General features: G+C 52.5%; 1 protein-coding gene across 1 annotated transcript; it reads right to left on the minus strand.

The window, feature by feature from the left end:
- Nucleotides 1-4,259: 4,259 nt before the first annotated feature.
- PROX2 (prospero homeobox 2) lies at nucleotides 4,260-7,357 on the minus strand. The gene is made up of 4 exons (XM_017835655.1): nucleotides 5,905-7,357; nucleotides 5,192-5,343; nucleotides 4,547-4,741; nucleotides 4,260-4,445 (listed from the first exon to the last, which is right to left on the minus strand). The coding sequence occupies exons 1-4, from the start codon at nucleotides 7,355-7,357 to the stop codon at nucleotides 4,260-4,262; spliced, it is 1,986 nt and encodes a 661-aa protein (XP_017691144.1).
- Nucleotides 7,358-11,464: the final 4,107 nt, after the last annotated feature.

Raw genomic sequence — 11,464 nt, forward strand, 5'->3', positions numbered from 1 at the left:
ACATTCGCTTAAGCTGGGAGCTTCTAGGGCTGGTTCAGTCACTGTAGACCGGCCCAAGTCATTAAAGGAAGAAAACAAAAACCAGGTATATTTTATTGCTTTTCAGTTTCCCCAAAGCTATTTTGACACACAGGGTGAACATTCACTAGGAACTACTTAATGCTTTAATTAGCTGCACGTGAGTAATAAGGGCTCTCATGGTAAATATTAAGAAAGATGAGTACGTAAGGGCTCTCGGGCCTTGTCAGCTTAGTCAGTGTGGTCACATCTCTCTCTTTTGGCTGCCACAGCCTGGAGCAGGAATCGACAGTTCTTAATGCTTAGCAGCCTTTGGTGCTGTTCAGCTGTATGGACTGAGTGCATTGCTGTGCTTGGGTTATGAATGCTATTGGAAATGTAAAGGGATAGCCTTAAGGAATTGTTCCCAGAGGAGACAGTTAAAGGTGGCTGTGGGCTTTTTGCATATACCACAGAAATTTGGATAGAGGGAAGGAAAGGATTTTTTATTTAAAGATGAAACTCAATCAGCAGTAGGTGAGTGCACTACCCAAATTGCTTCCTCAGGTAATTAGTGGGAAATAATGAAGCAAGAGCCCACCCAAGCCTAAGAGTCAAAACTGTAGTCACAGTGTCCAAATCCTTCTTGAATTCACATAGGCTTGGTGCTGTGACACTTCCCTGGGGAGCCTGTTCCAGTGCCAAACCCCTTTTACAAAGGGTAAAAAACCTTTTCCTAATACCTAACTTCACCTCCCCGACTCAACTTCATGCCATTTCCTCTAGTCCTGTCACTGGTCACAAGAGTGAAAAGATCAGTATCTGCCCCTCCACTTCCTCTCATGAGGAAGTTGCAGACTGCAATGAGGTCTCCCCTCAGTCTCCTCTTTTTCAGGCTGAACAGACCAAGTGACCTCAGCCACTCCTCACACGGCTTCACCTCCAAACTCTTCATCGTCCTTGTTGCCCTCCTTTGGACACTCTAACAACTTAATGTCTTTCTTATATTGCAGTGCCCAAAACTGCACACAGTATTCAAGGTGAGGCCACATCAGTGCAGAGCAGAGCAGGACAATCCCCTCCGTCGACCGGCTGGTGATGCTTTGCCTGATGCCTCCCAGGACACGGTTGGCCCTCCCAGCTGCCAGGGCACTGCTGACTCATATTCAGCTTGCCATTGAACAGGACTCCCAGGTCCCTTTCTGCAGCACTGCTCTCCAGCCTCTCGTTCCCTGGTCTATACACACAGCCAGAGTTGCCCTATCCCAGGTGCACAATCCAGCACTTGCCTTTGTTAAACTTCCTGTGGTTGGTGATTGCATATCTCTCTAATTTGTTGAGGCTTCTCTACAGGGCCTCTCTGCCCTCAAGGGAGTCAACAGCTTCTCCCAATTTAGCATCATATGCAAACTTAGTATGCCATAGAATCCTACGTCCAAGTTGTTAATGAAGATGTTGAAGAGAACTGGGCCTAAGATGGAGCCCCGGAGAACTCCATTAGTGACTGGACATTGTGGAATTCACACCTTATTTCCCTCCTGCTTCAGGCTCCATCGCCCTCAGAATAAACCCAGCTCCCCTCACCTCCTAGCAGATGTGCTGCCTTCTCTGTATCAGTGCTTCTGTGACCTAGATTGAGGGAAGGCAGTTTGAGTCCCCTCTTAACTTCTTTGCCAGCTGGCTGCTGCTTTCCAAGGCTCTCATGGGAGCACAAGGCTGTGATTCAGCTCCCCCACTTTAGCATTGTGCAGCAGAGTTGTGCCTGCCTGAGTGCAACCCCCCTGACTCCAAGCAAACAATTGGCCCCAGAGGAGGCAGCTGCACCCCAGGCTCCCCAAACAGGCAGAAGCTAGAATAATATACAGCTCTCTTGTTCCCATTTCTTCATAGTTATATGGCAAATGCTGGAGCAAAAATACTGCTGCAAATACTTTGTGCAATCCTCTGAACGTCTTTATTAATGATCAGGTTGTAGAGTCTCACTCTTTGGAGATACTCAAAAGCTGTCTGGATATGGTCACGGACAACCAACTCTCAGTGGCCCTGCTTGAGCAGGAGGTTGGACAAAATGATCTCCAGAGGTCCCCTACAACCTCAGCCACTGCATGACTGTGGTTTAGGGCACTGCCTTAGCCCCCCACCTGCTGATTTACTGACACTCATGAACTTGCATGTTACCAGAGGAAGCATGAAACTGCTCCCCCCAGGGACTCTGTAGTGGCTTTGTGTCAGCATGATGCCTCCAGTACACCTGTATCTTATGTTCCCTAATTATATGGCCAGATGAATTTACTGACCCTTCCCTGAGCCAGGCCATCATTTCCTTTTTCAGCAGTGTTGTTTTTGCCTACCCAATGCATTACTTAAGCTCTGAGGTAGTTATTGCCTGCACAAGCAGCACCAGCAGCACTTAGTGGATGTTGAACATTTGAGTCTGGCACCCCTAAGCTTTGGGATATGGCTCCATCTGCCTCCAGCCCCCCATTCCTGATCCTCCCAACAAGTTGCACTTCAGAGCAGAATGACCATGAGGCACTGGGGTTTAAAGGAGCTAATGTTGGTTAGTGGGGGCTGCTTGGCCCCACAGAGATGCCAGAAGGTGGACTAAGCCCTTTTGCTGCAGTCTTAGTCTTTTCCCAACAAGAAGCAAGAAATTCTCAGTGTAATGCTTTAGAATAGAAGTCATCAAAAAGGTCTCTAGGGATGTAAAAGGGTAATTTACACCATGTGTTTATTTAAAAATGAGTCAAGTAAATTTGATGTTGTAAAATATACAAACTTGAAGAAATAAACATACAAACAGAGGCAGGAAATCTGGGTGGCCACACTCGCCATGGGGGGAACCACTGTAAAACTGCCCCTATTCCAGAGCCTTCTTATCATGCCCTGATGATACCACACACTTCCTTACTCCTGCAGATGCCCTGCCTACAGATCACCCCATGCACTCTTCTGATACCAGAGCTGTGATTTTTCTCTCCCAAGTCACTTGCTGTGCACTAGTACACAGCTGACACTGCAGCACACCCAAAATCATCTTGGCCTCCTCCCAGTCTTCTTCTCCCTGGGAGTTTTGCATGTGTATGTTGTTCCTCATCCACAGTTACACATCGCTGCTCTCCCTGCTGTGCCTCTCCCAGGACCTCCCTCCTCTTCACAGCCTTTCCCTCCCCATTGCCGCCTCTGTCAGGATTAGAGAGCCCTTAACAGAAAATGCTTTGCCATGCTCTATCACATGGAAAAGTGGCCACTGAGTCCTGGTCACAGGGTAAAGAAACCTCCTTGGGTTTACACCCACTACATCAATGGGGCTGCAGATCTCAGGGCCCAGCTCCCCAGCTTGTATTAAACCCATAGGGACTGATGGGTCCCAAATAGCATGCTTCTCTTTCATCATGGACACGTTGCAAAGCAGAGATACTTGGGGCAGTTTTGCCTGCAGAAACATGATGTGAGGGGACATGGGTGAGTTTTTAATGTGGAGCTGTTCTCCCAGGTCCTCCCAGGCTGATAGGGGCTGTTTGCAGTGCTGAGCAGTGCCAGCCATGCACCCTGCTCTTTTCCAGCATCACGGATAACACTGCTGGGAAGCAGTCAGTCCTGCGACCAGCACACACTCAACTGCTTGGCCACAGTACACAGCTGTTTGAGGTGTGTCAAACTCCTGTCAAACAGCACAGGAGAGGCAGGGGGGAATGTTGTTTGTGCTGGCTACAATAAACACTGGTTTTACATCTCCCAGACAGAGTCAGCTATCCCCTTGGGGTGCTTGAAATGCTGGAATTCACCAGCTGTTTTCTTTGGACACTGGTGTGTTGTATGTGGACAGAAACTGAGTTGTGCTGTTGGACCAGGCTCATCCACCAGTCTGCTGTGCCAAGAAAACTCTGCCCACTACTAGGACATCTGTCTGCTTTATAAACAGCAGGTCTGTTTGCTCTGGTCTGTGGCCCTCTGGAAGAGAGAAGGAAGGTGCTCAGCCAAGGTCACGGGGAGAGCTGGGGGAGGGCAACTTCCCAGGCTCCAACCTGATGGCTTCATCTCTGTCTCTTCCTTCTGCAGGTCCCCACTGGCTTTGAGCAGGGGAATAGAAAACACAGCATAAAATCCCAGCTCCTGAGGCAAGTGACAGGTCTCAAGCAAGGAGCTGTCTTACAGGTCAGAGAGAGAGTACTCTGAATAACGTATGCTGTGCACAGTGCCCATGAGGTACTAAACACATGATGGCAGCACACAGGACCTGGGGCTGCTTTCACAGAGACTCAGCTGCGGAGCAGTTCCTGGGAGCAGCCAGCAGCTTTGAACCCTTCCGGGATGTCGCTGTCCAGTTTAGAAATGATTTTGTAAATAGGTTTCTTCCAGGAGGGGTCGGCGTCCTTGCCCGCCCTGACAGCACTGAAGAACTCCTGCAGCGTCAGACTGGCCACCTCCAGGAACCGCCCTGGCACCTGCAGCAAGATGGGCATCAGCCCATGGCACCACCATGTTCCTGGCTCCTCCTTACCCCTGCAAACCCCACCATCCCTATCCCCCAGCTCCCCCTCCTCACCTCGAAGTCGTTCCCCTTGTTGTAGTGCATGTTAAGGGCACGGAAAAGCTCTGAGTCGCGGGAGACCTGGAGGGTGCAAGCATCCGCAACGCCCTCTAGCAGGGCCTGTCGGGCAAACTTCTCCACCTGGATGTAGTAAAACTCACGGAAGTTGCTGAACCACTTGATGAGCTGGGAGGTGATGCAGCGGCTGAACTGCCAGGGAGAGAAGGAGGATGAGTTATGTCAGCTTGGAGCCTCCCTACGCATGAGCCCCCACAAACCCCGCTACACAATTCTGGCCTGGCCCAAACCCAGCCTTGCCTCAGGCCTGCCAAAACACCAGCTGGGACAATGACACAGGGGTGTCCACAGTGCTCTCCCCGCTGAGATTTGGATCTCAGCTGCCCTGAAGTAGGAAGACACATTCATGATATGCTTTAATCCCAACACCTCAATTGCACAGAGCGAAGACTTGGCAACCCAGTTCTGCCACAGCCCTGAGCACCTGCTCCAGGGCAGCTCATGCTGAAATGGGTGCTGTCCCCTGGCTCCTGCCAGCAAGGCAGGGAAACACAAGAGTAGCCCCTTCCTCATGGTTGCCCAGTGAGGCAGGCTAAGTGCCACACTGCATGGGGGCATCAGCCCAGGGTACTGCCATTTTACCTGCACATCAAGGAAGTAGGTCTTCAGCAGAGTGGAGCTGGGGTAGCGAGTGAAGAAAAACATCAGCTTGGCCTTCTTCAGGTGGCCAGGGGTCAGCGCCTCCTGCATCTGCCTTGGGGTCAAGGAAAACCTGCACGCAGCAGCCCCCCCAGCTCAGCGTGTCCCTGAGCACCAGCCCTGACACAGACATACCCAGTGCCCATGACAACTCCTCCCCACAACCTGGCAGCAGGGCACAGGGGGTTCATTTCTGGCTGGGCAGCCACTGGATTTCCCCTTCAGCATCCCTGAAGAAGTTAATGATCCCCTGGCACTGTACAGGTTAATGGGAACAGGGATTTTCATGAGACACCTGTTCATAGCATAGGATTACAGGACCTTAGTATGGCCTAAGAACAGGCTTGGGAGCTCCTGACCCACAGCTATGCTACAGCATCTAACCAACCTTGAGGACCAGCAGTGCCCCGAAATGGCTTAGGACCTCCTTCTTGCTCACACCCTTTTAGCCCCCTGTGGAGCAGCAGGGACCCTGGCCTTGCACAGACCGGCAGGGGCTGTGCCAAGCTGTGGCTCCAAAGGACAAGGGGACCACATTCTCCAGGGACCTCTCTAGCTGCCCCTAAAGGATATCTGAGTCGAGGCAAAGGGTGTTCCATCCATCGCAGCTGGCAGGTCGCTGTGGCCATCCCTGCCAGCCGGCAGCATTGCCAGACTCTCCATGTTGGCAGGGCTCAGGGGCAAGGGGTGGTGCTGCTGCTGTCTCACAACCGATGACCTCAGTTTGACAGTTCCCCAGTGTAAGCTGAGGGGCTCTGGAGGACACCTCTCCAGAGCAGATGGGCTCCCACGAGAGTCGGTGCCCCAGAGGCTGTGCTGGCCATAGTCCAACAGCTGGCTCAACAGCTGGCTGTCCTGGACAGGGGTGACCGGGCCCAGTGAATAACCCATGCTGGGTATCTGAGAGGATTTTCTGATGCCCTTTGAACTGAAGGAGCCAGCATGAGAGCCCGGGCTCTTCTCCAAAGTTCCTGGCAGGACTTTAGCTTGAGCTGAGCCCAGTGAGCCTGGTGCATTCATGGGAGATGGCTCAGCAAGTGGCTTTCTGCATTTCCCACCAGTAAAATACTCTCTCCTGGCATCTGGCCTCAGCACCAGGCAGCTGTTGTGCTGCTGCTGGAGGTGGCTGGCTGCCTTCGGCCAGACAGTCTTCAGGACAGAGTCTACCACCTGGGACGTTACCCCGGCCAGCTCATGCTTCAGTGCCTGTGAGAGGACCCTCACTGCTGTGGGCAGGCCACCTGCATCACATTTGTCCTCATCCTCCTCCAGCCCACACACCTCCAGGATGCTCCTCCTGAGAGGTGCTTTGCAGGGGTTCCTGGTGACAGTGGCACTGTCCTTATCCAGTCTGTCTCTAGGCCTTTCAGGAAGTGGCTGCACTTTCTCGGAATCTTCCTGGGTTTGAGCAGCATCTGCAGAGTCATAGACCTGGTAGAACTTTTCCTGAAGCCGCCTCAGCTGCTGCTCTAAAAAGCAGAGCTGCTCCTTCAGCTGCTGGCAGCCCTTGGCATGGGAGCTGCCACCCATGGGGGCCACTCGTCCAGCCACCCCCAGGCCCTGCGGGGGCACCCTCGGCTTCCTCTTGTTCTCCGGGGGTATCTCACTACCTCTCTCCCTCTCATGCCTAAAAGCTGCCTCCAGGCTGGTGTCAAATGCCTGAGGGGTTGGTGGGAGGCTTATGCCTTGGATGATGCTCTCCACCCTGGCCCTCTTGGCTCGTAGGTGCTGGTTGGAGAGCTGGTCCCCATCACTAGCACAGGGCATGGGAGCTGAGGCACGGGTCCTGGGGAAAGCCAGGGCTTGTGCTCCTTCTCCAGGAGATGCACCACACTTGTCCTGAGGCAGGGCAACTGCCTGAGAGGAAGGGAAAAGGATGGTGGAATCCAGGCTCCTGCCAAACATCGGGTGGCTGAGGAACTGTGATATGAGGGATGCATTGGAGGAAGGCAAGAGAGAGTCAGTCTGGAAATAGGGCTCCGAATTCAGCCCCTGGCCATGCCCTGAAGTGGCATGGCCTCTGTCCTGCTCAAAGCCAGTCCTGCCATCCATTTTGTCTTCTTCCTGCCTGGAAACTGGAGAGCTGACCTTCAGCTGGTTGGGGATCATTTCCAGTGTCAGACTAGCAGGCTTCCCAGGTGTTAGATGTTTCAGCCTGCTAGCAGTGTGGAACTGGAGAAAGAGCAAGAAACAGGACCTCGTACAGCAGTTCTCCATGCACATGGCCAGATATTTTTCCTCACAGATTTCTGTGGCATGGCTGCTCCCCTGCAAAAACTATTTCACCAGGGAATGACCCAGGCAGAAACCTCCAGGCACTGCAAAACCTATGAGCAGGCTGTTGGATGTCACATCACAGCAGCAATGCCCTGGGCACTGCCACAGCTCCCACCCACCAGCCAGGCATTCATTGTGCCCAGAGTACGTTTTACCTGGTTTGGGCCCCAGATGTGCCTGGTAACACACCGCCAGCTGCATCCACACCAGAGGCATTTGAGGAAACTCCCTTCTGGGCTTGTGGACTCAGGTACAAGGGAGGTGAGCACCAGGTGGAGCCCTCTGCCACATATGCCTGGGCAAAGGTGGTTTTGGGTGCTCCTGGGTGCTGACAGAGCACAGAACAGCACCTGCATCCCTGGTGAAGGCATTCACGCCAGGGCATAGTTGCTGCTGGCTTCTGCCAGCCCCTAGCACCCACCAGCAGAGCCACCAGGGCATGAGGATGGGTGGCAGCACTGGGGGGCTGGGCCAGCTCAAACAGGCTGGTGGAAAGGGGCACAGCGAGGGTAAAAGTGTGATGTGACCTGCTGCGAGCGGGACCCACTGAGATGTTCAGGCAAACACAGCACAGGGTTCCTAAGTGCTTGGCAAAACAATGAATAAAAGGAATGGGGATAGGGATTATCAAGGAAGAGAAAAACTACTGAGCCAGCAGCCCTGGGCTTAATATAGTCATGCTGACTCCACTCAGGGATCCACCCCCTCCACTCATTCCCTCACTCAGGCAGTTTTTCAAAAGAAGGTGTAAAACCTCATATCCTGGGCAATTACACAGTAACTATTCCTCTGAGATACTTCTTTCTCATCCACATTAATTAGCAGTAGCTTTGCACCGCTGAATTAGGACAGTTTGTGTGTTTTCCAGACATCTTTAAAGTCTGAGATTCTTTTGCTATACCCAGAAATGTCTGATCATTTTCAACACCATCAGTCTCCTGTCCCCATGATGGTCTGCTCCACGGCGAGTCCTCCAGGCAGTGTAGAAAATGGATTTCTTCTCACTGTTTTTTAGCAGGTTGCCTTTCTTCAAACAGCCCTGTATTCCAGGCAGGTGTCTAGGAGAGCTCTACCTTTTTTGGAGCTCTAGTCTTTACAAACCAAGTCTTTTCTGGGTTATCTGACACCCCTCGTTGCTCTCCTGTGTTGTCTACCCACCCCTCTTGACCAGTAGGATTTCATTTTCCTAACAGTCTGTTGTGGGGGCTTTCAAACTGCTCAGTTTATCAATGGCCAGTGCAAGGCCAGGCTGCCGGCAGCTCTCAGCATCACACCTGGCGCCGGTGTAACAAGCTTCACCATTGCCTGCAGTTGCCACTTAGCATGCCAGCTGCATCCAAGAAAGTCACACAGCAAACACATTGCAGCCATAGACTTCATCCCCCTTAAGCCTTTCTGCAAAGGCATGGGCACAAGACAGCCAGTCCTGCTACCTCACTTGTTTTGTGACAGAAACACCTTTTGGCACTTGCTCACAATTCCTCACCTCTAGTGTGTTCAACAGGAGCACACAGGAGGGTCAGGGAGCTTACCTGTCCCCTGTGCTGAGGCTTCCCAGCCCCAGGAACCCGGGGCAATACACCCCTTGTAAGCAGATCAACTCAGAGCTAGCAAGGAGCCCTCCACTTGCTTAAGGTTTCCAGCACCACCATCTTTCTGCTGGAGATTTGGAGGGAGGGAGGGAGCAGAGCCTGCGGTCCCAGCTTGTGGCAGCTCGCTGTGGGTGGCCTCATTTCCCCCTCACAGCCTCACCAGCACTGCAGGGACCAGGAGGTGCTGTCCCAAGTCAACTGCTCCTGCTGATGCAGCCCTTTCCTGGTCAACTTAGCAGATGCGTGCTTCGGTTCCTACTCTTACTACCAGTTCTTACTCTTACTACCAGTGCCACCTTCTGGAACACTAAAAAGCGGCCGAGGCTCCTCTTACCTGAAGAAAAAGACTGAGGAACGAAGTGAAGATGCTTAGAAGAGAAGGCAAGTGTACCCTCTCCAAGACTGGAGCCAACCCACATGGGCTCCCCAGGTGCTCCTCAGTGAGACAGCCGTGCCACCCCTCCAGCACTGCAAATGCCCCCAGAGCCTTCCCCAGCCGCCACATCCCCCTGTCTTCAGCCGGCAGTCCCCAACCCTTGCAGCTCACACCTCTCCGCCCCACTCACCTCGGCTCCAGGGGCACGGGGAGCAGTGTCCCACAGTGTCCTGCAGTGTCCCGCAGGCAGGGGCTGTGGGATGCTGCAGAGCCAGCGCGTCCTCCTGCTGCGCTCAGGTCCTTTAAAGAGGGAGTGGGGAGGCCGGAGGCAGCCAACCAGCTGGGAACGACTTCTGAATATGCAGATGGACATCCAGGAGGTCGGGTCCAGCATCAGGCTCCAGCCACCTTCCCTGCCGCGGCCATTTCCCACACTCATAGCCCCTGGAGTCAGACAGGCAAGGGCTGCTGCTGAACCGCTGGCTGCCCAAGTGGGCAGAGAGCCAGAAGAGCAATTCCTCCCTACAGTTTGGCCTGGAAACCCCATCCCGGACCCAGGATGGTAAACCGCTGGTGAGACGGTGCAAATACACCAGACTGACAAGCAATGCCACAGGCAAGGAAGGAGCCGGCCAGAGCCCAGGTGCTACCCATCTCCCATGAAAAGCGCCCAGGCATTTCCCCCACCATGGGGACACAGATGCGTTTTGGCTGAACTGGAAGTCTGCAGTGTAGGACATGGCCAAGAAATGGGACAACACAGGAAGAGCAGCAATACAGGGTCCGATGTCACAGGGTGCTTTAGAGACAGTGCCACAGCCCGCAGAGCTGGCATCCCTCCCATCTGAGCACGCCCTAACACCAGCCCCAGGACAAACTACCTGCCCCAGGGGCACGTGTGGTTGTCAGACGCTTAACTTCGTGCCAGAGCTGCAGGTGGGCGGACAAAAGCCAAGCCACATGCGCCACTCCCGGGACTTCATCATGCTTACTGAGCATGGCAATGTTTAGGGTATTCACTGGATAGAGAGGAGGCTGTGGTTAAAAGCAGTTGACATCAGGTGGTCAAAAAACAGATCACAGAGAAATCCCTGGCAGAAAGCCTTTCTGGTTCAGTTGCCTTTTATTAAAGCAGTCAGCACATCCTCAAAACCTCAGGGACTATCCCCTGTTGCTTTTTATTCAACTTCTTTCCTTTGGAAATGATCCCATATTTTGAAGGTTGCAGTTCACCATTCATATATTATTAAGCAATGGATAAATTAAGGACATGTGCATAACCCAGACTTGGCTCCTTGAGAGATGCCTGGCTGCAAGACAGCCGTTTATAACTATCCCAGGCTAATTCTCAGGTTCTGCAAATAGGTTCATTGGGTTTTCTCCCACCAGTGGTTCCCCGCCTGGAAGCAGGCAGAAAACAGAAACTAGCTGGGGGATTCTCAAATATTTTCAGCATACAGACCACATCTGAGGAACAGGGCTTACTAGTCGACTCATTTGCCAGTTTGCCACAGGGAGATGACTTCATTGCCCATTTCTAACCATGCAACATCCCAGTGGCTGACGCTTGCGGCAATGTCATTCCACGTGAGCCCCATGGTTTGCCATGATGAGCAGGAAAACCACTGGTACAGCTGCCCTCCAGCAATCCGAAGCTGGTTCAATGAAGTGTGTCATGAAACGGCACTCTTTGGTAATACAGAGGATTATTTATCATTACGTATTTATCATATTTATTATTACAAGTACATATATTATGACATAATAATATGTATATACACAAATGTATGTGTTTATAGGTATATATGCAATACATACCCATTATATATGTATATTATTATTACATATCTGGTGATACGTAGGAATATTACAATTACACCCCCGTCCCCACCCTGTCCCTGTCCCTGTCCCTCCCCTCAGCCCTCTTCTCCCTCTGCCCCCCCCCCCGCGATGGTTCCGCATCTCCGACCG

Source organism: Lepidothrix coronata, unplaced genomic scaffold, assembly GCF_001604755.1.
Source record: "Lepidothrix coronata isolate B3197 unplaced genomic scaffold, Lepidothrix_coronata-1.0 Scaffold262, whole genome shotgun sequence".
Lineage (NCBI taxonomy): Eukaryota > Metazoa > Chordata > Aves > Passeriformes > Pipridae > Lepidothrix > Lepidothrix coronata.